At 43.9% G+C, this 13,203-nt stretch overlaps 1 protein-coding gene across 1 annotated transcript in view; it reads left to right on the top strand.

The window, feature by feature from the left end:
* HELZ (helicase with zinc finger) overlaps positions 1 to 13,203 on the top strand; it is a gene marked incomplete in the record, with an annotated part of 94,877 nt that overhangs the window by 69,592 nt on the left and 12,082 nt on the right. The window contains 2 exon segments of the mRNA XM_073607145.1: positions 176 to 398; positions 3,323 to 3,833. Of these exon segments, the coding sequence (XP_073463246.1) occupies positions 176 to 398; positions 3,323 to 3,833 (734 nt within the window).

Genomic DNA, 13,203 nt, shown 5'->3' with positions numbered 1-13,203 from the left:
TTTCCCATAATGCTCATGCACTCTGCAGTGTAGTTGAGCATCATGGGAAATGTAGTTCCAAAACTTCTGGGTTGCCAAGGTTCACCATCACTGCTATAGGTTCTCTTTATCATTCTGCCATTCCATCGTACAAACAAGGCGTGGTTCTAATTTCCTCCCCCTGTGCTTTTTCCAGATCGTATACACAGCAATGTGGCCCTGGAGACCCTGAGGCAGCAACAGTCTCGGATACAGCAGTGGAATGAACACAACGCCTTTCTGAGCCAAGCCAACCTGCCATTCCCTCACCACCACCACCACCACATGCAGGCCATGGGCCTCGCCCATCAGCAGCTGGTCCGACCCAACTGGAAGATACCCGGCGGGGGAGAGGAAGAGGCAGAGATCACCTACTCCAGGTACAAAAAATAAAAAAAAGGTCATGACTACCCCGAATTATCCTAGGATAACCCAGCAAGGGGCCCCATTCCATTTACAGAGGGCCACACTTTTATAATAGATATACAGTTTTAGGGGTAAACATACCCATTCTAAAGACCTTGATTATTTTAGATAAAAAATTTAGAACTTTTGTTTCACGGATTATATTTTTGCATCATGTGAGATTTGAATTTGCCAAACTGTAAAATGAGAAGAATATTTTTCACCGCAATGATTTAACCGGTTCCCGCCTGGCCTATGGGCGAATGAAGCCGGTGGCTGGCCTCATGGATCGGGTCGAACAGCGTCACAATATGTCACCAGTTGCGTTCACTGGACACAGCTGATGTCTGCTCGCCATACCGTTCCACTGCCGGTACCATGTGACCGTTGTTAACTAATCACGGCAGGTCACATGACAATTGTTAACTATGGATGGCTTCCTTTCAAGCCATCCATTGATTACAATTGTGTTGCTAGCTGTGATTGGTCACAGTGAGCACATGGTACAGACGGGGCCAATCACGGCTTAGCTGTGGCTAATCGGAACAAAAAACAAACAATCTTTTTTATTCAGTAAAATGCTTGCATGTAACAATGACATTTTCTTGCTATATGCAAAACATAATGTGTAACAAAAAAAAAAAAAAAAAATACTGATCACTTCCCCAGAGTAGTAAAATGTTACTATGGGAGCATTATATTGCTCTGGTCAAAGTGCGTAAAAAAAAAAAAATCATAAAAAAAAAGAACAAAAAAAAATACATAATAAAAGAATATATTTTTTTTGTATTGTCACTAGTGTCCCTGATCAGCACCACACCAGTTATATGATAGGGCTGTACTGCACTGGTGACCATATGTAAAGAAAAAAAAAATATTTATAATTTCATTGTGTTACTTTTTAACCACATGCCGCCCGCCATATAGCAATATGACGGCGGCAAAGTGGTTTATTTATCTGATCGGACGTCATATGACGTGATCAGGATAACAAGCCGGCGCAGTGCGGTGATCTGAGGTGCTGTGTTAGTCTGATCGTGGTATGGAGACCTCTGACAGAGGCTTCTTACCACGTGATCAGCTGTGACCAATCACAACTGATCATCACGTGAACCAGGAAGTGCCGGTAAAACGTCTTTCCCCGGTTCACGCTGACAGGGAGAGCTGATTGGCGGCTCTCCCTGTCAGGGGGGGGGGGGGTCTGCGCTGATAATCGGCACATTGATTATCAGTGCAGCCCCCATCAGAGGTGCCCATCAGCTGCCAGCCTGTGCCTCACAAAGAACGCCTGTCAGTGCCCAAAAAAGTGCCAATCAGTGGCCAAAAAAGTGCTAATCGGTGCCCCATCAGTAAATCCTGTTCAGATACCACTCAGTAATGCCTATCAGTAGCTTCTCATCAGTGCCGCTTATTAGTGCACGCCAGTTTTTTTTTTTCTTCAAAATTGTCGCTCTTTTTTTATTTATAGCGCAAAAAAATAAAAATCGCAGAGGTGATGATATACCAGCAAAAGAAATCTCTATTTGTGGGAAGAAAATGATAAAAATGTAGTTTGGGTACAGTGTTGTATGACCGCGTAATTGTCATTCAAAGTGTGACAGAGCTGAAAGCTGAAATTTGTCCTGGGCAGGAAGGGGGTAAAGTAGCCGGTATTGAAGTGGTTAACTGGCAATTGTCGTGCGGCATTGTACCCAAATAAAATTTGTATAATTTTTTTTCCCACAAATAGTTTTCTTTTGGTGATATTTAATCACCTCTGCGTTTTTTTAATATTTAGCGCTATAAACAAAAAAAGACAATTTGGGGAAAAAAAAATCTATTTTTTACTTTTTGCTATAAAACATATCCAATAAAAAAAGTAAACAAATTTCTTTGTAAATTTAGGCCACTTATTAGGATTTTTGTTTACCAAAAACATGTATAGCAGAATGCATGCCATACATGTTTTTGGTAAACAAAAATCCCAATAAGTGTATAAGGATTGGTTTACGCCAGGCGTAGGCAACCTGGGGCCCTCCAGCTGTTGCAGAACTACAAGTCCCATCATACCTCTGGGAGTTTTTGTAACTGCCAGCTTTGCAATGCCTCATGGGAAATGTATTTCCACAACAACTGGAGTGCCCCACGTTGCCTTCCCCCGGTTTACGCAATTGTTATATCGTCTACAAACTATGGGATATATTTATGGAATTAAAAGAATAAATTTAAACTGGTAATGTCGGCGATCAGCGAGACTGCGGTATTGCGGCGGACAATCTGATACGAACTGACACACTTTGACTCTTTGTGGGAACCAGTGGACACTAATACGGTGATCAGTGCTAAAAAATCTGCACTGTCACTGTACTGACGACACTGGCTGGGAAAGGGGTTAACATCAAAGGGGTTAAATGTGTGCCTAGCCAGTGTTTGTGTACTGTGTGTGCTTCTTTTACTAAGGGAAGACAATGGATTCTAGTTTCTGCTTTGCAGGAATACAAAATCTATCCCTTACTGAGAGCTGAGATCTGCCTTGTTGGCAGATTCCTGTTCTGTGTGTTCTTTCCCGATGATCTGGTGGGTGCCAGTGGACATCCAGTGCCCGGCACCCACAGATCGGCTTCACAGCAGAAGCCAGCACGCCCCCTGCAGGCGGTAGTGCAGAATTATGTATGTGCTACAGGGCGGTCAGCAGGTGATTAAAGAATACGGCAAATCACTGCCAGTCCAGGAACTTAAGTTTGCCGTACGCTGCACTATTGGGTAGAAAAGGTTGCGGGTTTCTGCTGCCCATCAATTACAGCTGCTTTTTCCATCCCTCATACTGGGTACAGAAGAAAGAATATTTGTAATTAGCTGTGTATCTAGTGCTGTGTGAGAAGTGTCCTAATCACCCCATTACCTGTTGCTGTTTCCTCAGGTTTCAGGAGTTTCTGCGGGAGTTGTCACAGCAGGACCAAGGCGATGGCAGAGACCTCCCGGAGATGCCCCCTCCACAGTCTAGACTGTTACAGTACAGACAGGTCCAGCCACGGAGCCCACCATCGCTCGCCTCCCCTTCCTCCAACCACAGCGGTCATTTCCCCACCTTCACCGACAACACCCGAGACATGGACATGACCAACAACCCCGCCTTCCCCCAACACATGGCCAACGTCTACAACAGCCCCTACACCCTTCCTTCCGATCACATGACCCCCCCACCGCCTATGAAATACCTGCAGCACGACGGCTCCTGGGCCTACGCCAACCTACAGCAGAACCCCCTCATGGGACAGGGTTTTCCTTACGGCCTTCCCCCCTTACAGCATAGACCACCACAGAACCCCTTCATCCATGTTCCCAACCATCAGCCGCCAGCTGGACCGGAAGCATTTCAGCCCCCTGCCCCCCGTGCGGTGTCCAACACGTCACTCCACAATCTAGAAGAGGTAACTTGGACCTTTGTTTACAGTTCATTTATTGTTGGTGACAGTGATTTCAGTTTTCTAGGTTATTATTTCTGCTATTACAATCTACAAACGGGTAGCTGGGAAAGACAGTTGAGTGACCCTAAAGTGTCCGGCACCTCATCCCTATTAAATTGGTAATGGCAACAACAGGGTGATTGGGGGTTATGATGGTGCCCAAAACAAAGAAAAATACGTTCATATTATAAAATGGACATTTTATTAAATAAAACTTCAACACATGTAGGGTTCATTGAAATTCTGAGCAGAGCCTATTACAAATTATTTTGCTGGTCAATGGTATACGTATATATGAAGTTGTCAATACTAGATGTCTTATCCTTACATGTTTCGCCAACAATGGCTTCTTCAGGTGTAATATGGTGGTCCGTATAATTCCCCTGAAGAAGCCATTGTTGGTGAAACATGTAGGGATACGACATCTAGTATTGACCACTTCATGTATACGTATACCATTGACCAGCAAAATAATTTGTAATATACTCTCCTAATAATTTTAATGAACCCTACATGTGTTGATGGTTTATGTAAATATTATGAAATTGAAATTTTATTACATAAAACATCAATGCATATTGGGTTCATTAAAATTATTAGCAGAGCATATTAAAAATTATTTGCTGGTCAGTAGTAGACATGTGCGATTAGTTTTGTACTAATGGGAAATTCGTACATTCGTGAAGATCCGAAATACAAATTTTTATGCATACTAATTTTCTCTGCTGTCCTCTTAGGGCTGGGGATGCCCCAATCACGCAGCAGTAGAAAAGCAAGGAAGAGGGCGCAGCTGCCTACGCAGGGCGCATTACCTTTGTAAACGTTTTATTGATGATAAGCAAAATGGATGTATACTCGCCAACAACTGAGTATCGCAAGCTCATCACAGACGATCAAAGATTATGGCGCCAGATCGAGTGCACATACTCCTTGTCTCAGGAAGATGGCGTCTGGGTCCAACAGGCTTACTGGTTTCAAGGGGGTTCCTCTCTTCCTCAGAGCACTAAGATTAGGGCTCTAAGAAAGAGGGGGGAAACCCTTGAAACCTGTTGGATATAAAAGCCATCTTCCTGAGACAAGGAATGTTTGCTCGATCTGGCGACAGCACACACGCTCCTTGTCTCAGGAAGATGGCTTCTGGATCTAACAGGCTCACGCGTTTTGAGGGGGGGTGTCCCCTCTTTCTTAAAGCCATAAGCGTTATGGTTAGTGCTCTGAGAAAGAGGGGACACCCCTCAAAACCTGTTGGATCCAGATGCCATCTTCCTGATTCGGGTGTGTGCAGTCGATCTGGCGACATAGTCTTTGGTTGTCTATGATGAGCTTGCGACACTCAGCTGTATGCTCCACCACAGTGGATGATGCTGCATGGAGGTGGTGTGTGTGCAGTTCAGTATATATCTTTATGTGTTTGCAATGTGGGTTCATTTACAGCAATGGTAGAATTCTCATTTAAAGGTAAAACTTAGTTATGGTTGTAGAGAATAAGGGGGTGAAACCCCCCTGGCAGGTTTTTATTGCTGTCTATAACCCTGCTGGGGGATTCACCCCCATCTGCATTTGTCACTGGGACTTAACCACTTGACCTCCCAGTCATATTTCTGACACATTTTTGTTTACCAAAGTCAGTATTTTTTTGTTAGAATAAATTAGTTAGAACCCAGAAACAGTATATATTTCCTTAAAGCAGAGGCCCTCGAGAATAAAATGGTGGGTTTTGCAATTTTTTTTTATGTGACACGGTATTTGCATAGCGGTTTTCAAACGCACTTTTTGGGGGGAAAAAAATCACTTTATTGTATTCTAATGCAAAAAAAACATAATACATAACCCAATTTTTTCGTAAAATATAAAAGATGATGTTTTACCGAATAGATACCCAACATATCACGCTTTAGAATTGCGCACGCTCGTGAAATGCTGACAAACTATGATACTTAAACATCTCCATAGGCGACACTTTACATTTTTTTACAGGTTACTAGTTTAGATTTACAGAGGAGATCTAGCGCTAGAATTATTGCTCTCGCTCTAAGGTACGATACCTCACATGTGTGTGTGACCTGTGTATGCATTCACTTCTGTGCGCAAGCGCAAAGGGAATGGGGGATTTTACATATTTTGTTTTTCTCATTTTTTTTTTTTTTATTTTTACAGTGTCTTATTTTTTTTTAAATCGCTTTTATTTCTGTTGCAAGGAATGTAATGATTCCTTGTAATAGAAATGAGGATGACAGGTCCTCTTTATGGAGAGATCTGGGGTCAAAAAGACGCACATGTGTGGTACGAACACTGTTTAGATATGCGTGCGCAACCCAAGTATGCGTTCCCTTCTGCGCACGAGCATGGAGGGATTGGGGGGGGGGGGGGGGCGCTTTACTTACTTTTTTTAATTATTATTATTTATTTATTTTTCACACTGTCCCTTTTTTTTTTTTTTTTTATTCCTCCTACAAGGAATGTAAACATCCCCAATAATAGAAATAAGGATGACAGGTCCTCTTTTTGAAAAGATCTGGGGGTCAAAAAGACCCCAAATCTCTTATTTACCTTTTAACCACTTAAGGACCGGGCCTATTTTTTACACCTGGTAACAATTAGTTGGAACCCCCAAACTTTATACATATATTTTTTTTCAGACACCCTAGAGAATAAAACGGCGTTCGTTGCAAAACTTTATGTAACACCGTATTTGTGCAGCGGTCTAATAAACACAATTTTGGGGGAAAAAAATACACCTTTTTTAAATTAAAAAACAAGACAACAGTAGGCGATGTTTAAAAATGTTCTACAGGTTACCGGTTTTGAGTTACAGAGGAGTTCTGTTGCTAGAATTATTGCTCTCGCTCTAACGATCGCGGCGAAACCTCACATGTGTGGTTGGAACACTGTTTACGTATGCGTTCGCTTCTGGGCGGGATGGGGCACTTTAAATTATTATTATTATTTAGTTTTTATTTTTACACTGAAATTTTTTGGATCACTTTTATTCCTATTACAAGGAATGTAAACAATCCCTTGTAATAGAAAAAAAAAAGCATGACAGGTCCTCTTTAATGTGAGATCTGGGGGGTCAAAAAGACCTCAGAGCTCACATTTACACTTTAAATGAAAAAAAAAAAAAATTCCCCTTTAAGACCATTGGGGGAAGTGATGTCTGTCGTCGCTTCCATCATCCAATGTTATGGAGCCGAGTGGGGGGGTCGTCTTTTCCTCACTCGACTTCATGCCTCTGAAGGGTAAGCGGCGGAGATGACCGGGAGGGGGGGGCCGGCACCCCTCCTGCCGCCGATAAAAGTTATCTCGCAGCGAATCCGCCGCAGAGACCACTTTTATCTGAAAGCGGACCTCCCGCCGTTATTAAAAAAAAATACCGGGCTTATGACAACTATTCAACGTCAAAGTACCGACGTCTAACGGCGGCGGGCGGTCCTGAAGTGGTTAAAAGCAAAAGATCCAAAAAGTTTGGTTTTTTTTTTGGATCTTTTGCTTTAAAAAAAAAAAAAAAAAAAAAATATATATATATATATATATATATATATATATATATATATATATATATAAATGATTTAAGTCCACCCTGAACCGGAAGTGATGTCATGACGTCGCTCCAGTCCTCCTAGGCCATAGAGGTGGTCAAAGACCATCTAGTCTTCTATCGCCTCTGTTACCAGCTGGCCACATCGTCGGATCGTTTCTTGGGTGTGCCGGTAAAAAGGTAAGCCCAAGAAATACTGGCGAGGGGTCCCACGTCTCTTCCCCCTTTTCCCTCCTGCCACTTCTGAAGGCTTTCCAGCGGCTCATAAGAAAGCCACCGGTGAAATTTAAAAAAAATGCTTGGGTTATGGCTGAGAACATTATCCATAAGCCCCGGTAAACCACTTTCAAACCGCAACATATATATATATATATAATGTATTGCGTTGGGTAAAGCCGATCTCTTAGGATGTCCTCATGACTGAGAAATTTCCTCTTCCTGATTTTTGGACAGGAAGTGGAGAAAAATCTCCCCAACAGAACACTGCTCCTGTCCGGGGGTTCTAACCCTTCCCTACTCTGCAAAATTTCAAATGACAAGATTGCAGCAAAAGAAGACTGAGACTTTTCTTCCCGCAGCAAGAGAAGTGGGATCCTATGGGCAGGAAGGAGTTTTGGGGTCCATGAATTGATGGGGCGATCGTTGAGCGATTTTGATGTTTGATCTCAGCCTGTTGAGTGTCCCTTCCTCTCCCGAATATCTGGAAACGGATGGACTGTCCCTTTAAGTGTTCATTAGAAATGGCAGGACGCTCCGGGTGTAATCAGCTTCTGGTTTCCCAGCTCTAAGCTTCTTACCCGGCGAATGTGAGCGAGCGTTTTTTTTTTTTTTTGCGAATATATTATTTTATTTCCCAGCTCTGCAGATAAAACCGGCATACGCTCCCCTCCCCCCCCCCCCCCGTACGTCACTGCAGGGTTTTAATATGAAATGAGAGACAGGGCCTGTTGTGCCGCGCTGCCTCCTAACCCCGTTCATAAAGGCCGCGCCTGTAATACGAAGGATTGCTAATGAAGCCTGTCCACCGCCGCCGCCGGATTATACAGAATCATTAAATGATTGGATATTGGCCGATACGTCCGCCTCGCCTTCGCAAGAATGGCGTGGGCAGACTGTTTAAAGTAATCTCTTCCTTTGAAAGTGGAGATCAAAGTGCGACTTAGTGTCACGCCGGCGGTAATGAAAGCCGAAGATTTAGGTCTGCTCGCTGGAGGTGTTCTCAGTTACCCCCCACCCCACCCCCACCGCGGCGGAGAACAGCGGCAGTTTCCATGGCGTATCCTGAAGCATCACTTAGGGGCTAAATCTGTGATTTCCCTCCCCCCCCTGAATATACGTTCCTCTCCTAGAGATACTTATTGATACAAAGGCGCTCTGATAATATTCACATCTCTGCTGCAATCTAAAAATATTTGGATCGCGATCGCCTTTCGTTCACACCTCAGCGATTTTCTCAAATTCTCAACAACCAAATCCCATTCATTTCAATGGCCCCTGTTCACATAGACTTCAATGGGAACACCCGAAAATGTGCGACTTTCAGCATTTTTACAAGTGTTTTGTCGCTCATTTTCTGCTCAAACAGCAGCTCTTTACCTCTGATCGCCTCTCTACCCCTCTCCCACTCCCCCATAGTGCTTTCTATTGGCCAAACCAAAACGCCTGAAGCTGTGAAACGCTTGTAATACGCTTCCCAAAAACACTTGTAATACAATTTTAACGGCTTGCTGACCTTCCGCCGTCATTATACTGCGGCAGGTTGGCATGGCTGTGCAACTCACTGTAGGTTTACATCGGGCGCTTTAAGAGCTATGGGGGGGGGGGGGGGGCACGTGCACCGCTGGAGGCGTGCGGGCCTGTGACGCCGGAGCCAATGCGAGTGGCCACCTGCGAGCGCTCCTCAGAGAGCCAGAATGGGGAGTCAATGTAAACAGACAGATCCCCATTCTGACAGGGGAGGAGAGAGAGATCTGCTGTTCCTAGTGATCAGGAACAACAATCTCTCTCCTCCTCCAGTCAGTCCCCTCCCACCTCCCAGGGAACACATTTAACCCCTTGATCGCCCCCTAGTGTTAACCCCTTCCTTACCAGTGACATTTATACAGTAATCGGTGGCTATTTTTAGCTCTGATCGCTGTATAAATGTCACTGGTCCCAAAAAAAAGTGTCCAATCTGTCAGTCACAGTCTCGCTTAAAAAAATTATTTAAAAAATGCTTAAACATATCCCCTATTTTGTAGACGCTGTAACTTTTGGAAAAAAATACACTTTTTGAATAAAAAAATAAATAAGACATCAGTAAAGTTAGTCCATTTTTTTTTTATATTGTGAAAGATAATGTTACACAGAGTGAATTGATACCAAACATGTCACGCTTCAAAATTGCGCCCCGCTCGTGGAATGGCGACAAACTTTTCCCCTTAAAACTCCATAGGCGACGGTTAAAAATTTCTACAGGTTGCCAGTTTTGAGTTACAGAGGAGGTCTAGGGCTAGAATTATTGCTCTCGCTCTAACGATCGCTGCGATACCTCACATGTGTAGTTTGAACACTGTTTTCATATGTGGGCGCTACTCACGTATGCGTTCGCTTCTGCGGGACGGGGCGCTTGAAATTTTTTTTCTTATTTATTTTACTTTTTTATTTTGACACTGTCCTTTTTTATAAAAAAAAAAAAATTAAAATTTTGGGTCATTTTTCTTCCTATTACAAGGATCCCTTGTAATAGGAAAAAAAGAATGACAGGTCCTCTTTAATGTGAGATCTGGGGGGGTCAAAAAGATCTCATATCTCATATTTACACTAAAATGCAATAAAAACAAAAAAATGTAATTTAAAAATAATAAATTCTCCTTTTAAGAGCATTGGGGCGGAAGAGACGCTTGATGTCGCTTCCATCATCCAATGCTATGAAGGGGGGGGGGGGGGTGTCTTCCCCTTGGCATCCAGGCAGTGAGGGGAGCGGACGCAATCGTCTTCACCTCTACCGACAGCTACGGTAAGCAGCGGAGGCGACCGGAGCCAGAGGGCCGTTAAAAGTGATCTTGCGGCGAATCTGCTGCAGAGACCATTTTTATACTAAAGAAAAACGCACGCCGTTCCTGGAAATACCGAGCTAGCTGCTGCCATAATCGATATTTAGTATCAAAGTACCGACGTACAACTACGGATGATTTGTGTGAAGTGGATGTAATCCTCAGACATGAAATCTGAACAAATAATATCCCTCTGTAGTGTGTACTAGTCATAGTCCAGAGCACTGAGTGTCATTTCTCTCTGCTGCCTCCTTCCTCTCCTATCAGCATGAATCACTTCTGACAAGTTTACCTGACACCAAGAGATAAAAGGTGTCAGGGGCTGGAGCTCCAGCACGCAGCCTGTGATTGACGGCCTCAGCTCTGTTCCTGTGTGAAGGGGTGGGAGGGGTTCCCTTCCCATCAATCAGACAAGCTGTATAAATTCTATACTTTGACTGCAGATAAACAGGTACAACTTATGTAGGAGGATTTGTTTCTTCTCTGTGTATCCCATGAGACCCATCACCTCACTGGGGGAGGGGTATGGAGGGCACTTTAAATCCGTATTGCGCACTTGGTTGTGCGTGGCTCGGGGGAGGGGGGGGTCTGACGTTCTGTTCTTCGTTCTCGGCTGTTGTCGGTCTGACAGTTGTCACGGCGTCTCCTCGGTTGTAGCCAGGTGCGAACGCGCCCTCGCCACTTACACAACCGCGCCGGCAGCGGCAGACATCCACTTTTCTCCTCATGTGTGAAAGCATACGGGGTGGGGGGAGGGGAAGAGGGGGGGCGGCTGTCAGTGCTGAGGGCGGAATCCACTAATATGAGGAAAAAGTCTGTCCGCTCTTCATGGCGGCGTCTCGTCTTCGCAGAGCGCGCCGCTCGCTCTCTGATAATGCCTCCTAATTGAGCGTGTCTGCCATTGTTCATTGAAGCTAATTGGCGTTTAATTATCGCTTGATACCATCCGAGGAAAAAAAAAACGCAATTTTTTTTTAGGGGGGGGGGGGGGGGGGGTGTTTTGATGTTCACTTCAAAGGAAAGGCGTTAAGTGGCGCAGTGTTTGATTTCATTTTCTGGATGTTTTTGGAGATCGAGGACGCCGTGCTGCTCCTGATTAACGAGTGCAGTGTGAGGATCTGTCCCCGCTCTGTGGGGGAGGGGCTCCGACTCCCGGGATAAAGGCGCACATTCTTTATAGGAAAGCCCCTTCATGGACAGGAAGAGGCCGCTAATCCCCGAATGCATGTGTTTTATATTCTTATATTTTAGATCTTTTGTTGTCATTGAAAGTGAGTCGCAACTTATCATGCAACTTTGAACTCTCATGTCGCACCCCCATTAACTGCAATGGAACCCTTCTAATTGGTGGGATTTAAGTCACTCCCACTCAGAAAAAGGTTCCTGCACTACTTTAGGTGTGACTTTAGCATGACTTGCATCGGCTTCTGTTGGAAAAGTTTGTATGCAAGCCGCAGGGAAGTCGCACTGGGATGTCGGATTCAAAGTCGCCACAGTGTGAACCGGGGCCTAAGGAAAATCCCAGGACAGGAATAGAGGGGAAGTCATCCAATGGTGATGAGCAGGGAATCCCTCACTTTGGAGGGATGTCCTCTCACTTCCTGTTTTGGCGATAGGAACAGGAAGTGAAGGGAAGAGCCCCACCCACAAGCTTGCAGCCATAACCCTTAGCATTTTCTTTTTTTGTGGCTGTTTTTCTCATGAGCCACTAAAACGCTTTCAGAAGCAGAGGGAGGGGACGTCGATGCATTCGGCTGGTCACAGACTGGATCATAGACCAGATTGACTTTGAGCCCCTCTATGGCCTTGGAGGACTGGAGTGACGTCATGACATCACTTCCAGTCCAGGGTGGAAATAAACCTTTTTTTTTACTTTTTTTTTTTTTTTTTTTTTATCTTTTGCTTTTAAAAAAAAATATTTTTTTTTTCTTTTGCTTTTAACCCTTTTTGACCTCAGATCTCTCCGTAAAGAGGCTCTGTCATGCTTATTTCTATTACACAGTACTTGTTAATAAAATAATAATATTTTATTATTATAATAATATAAATATACATTATATATAAAAAAATATATATTTATATACATTTTTATATATATATGTAAACGGTATTCGCTCCACACATGTGAGGAATCGCCACGAACGTTCTAGTGAGAGCAATAATTCTAGCTCTAGACCTCCTCTGTAACTCTAAACTGGTAACTTGTAAAAAAAGTTTAAATTGTCGCCTATGGAGATTTTTTTTTTTTTAGTACCGCAGTTTGTCGCCATTCCACGGGCAGACACAATTTTAAAGCGTGACATGTTGGGTAACTATTTATTCGGCGTAACATCATCTTTTATATTCTACCAAAACATTGGGTTATATATTGGGTTTCTTTGCATTAAAATGTATTTTCTTCTAAAAAAAAATGCATTTAAAAAAAAAAAAAGCTGCACAAACACCGTGTGACATAAAATTGCATCGTTAGCCATTTTATTCTCTAGGGCTAGGGCAGGGGGTCTCAAACTGGCGGCCCCTCCAGCTGCTGCGGAACTACTAGTCCCATCATGCCCTTCCCTGTGGGAGTCATGCTGGTAACTGTCAGTTTCACAACAGCTGGAGGGGGCCGCCAGTTTGAGACCCCCTGAGGGGGTCTCTTCTTGGAAAATACAGATAATGTTTGGGGGTTCTAAGCAATTTTCTAGGGGGGGGGGGGGGGGATGCATATTTTTACATGCATGTGAGAAGTGTCAGAATGGGCCCCGGTGTTGGTGAGGAG

The sequence above is a fragment of the Aquarana catesbeiana genome, linkage group LG12 (assembly GCF_042186555.1).
Source record: "Aquarana catesbeiana isolate 2022-GZ linkage group LG12, ASM4218655v1, whole genome shotgun sequence".
Classification (NCBI taxonomy): Eukaryota; Metazoa; Chordata; class Amphibia; order Anura; family Ranidae; genus Aquarana; species Aquarana catesbeiana.
Note: the sequence above shows the minus strand (reverse complement) of the source record. Positions and strands in the feature narration are given on the sequence as shown.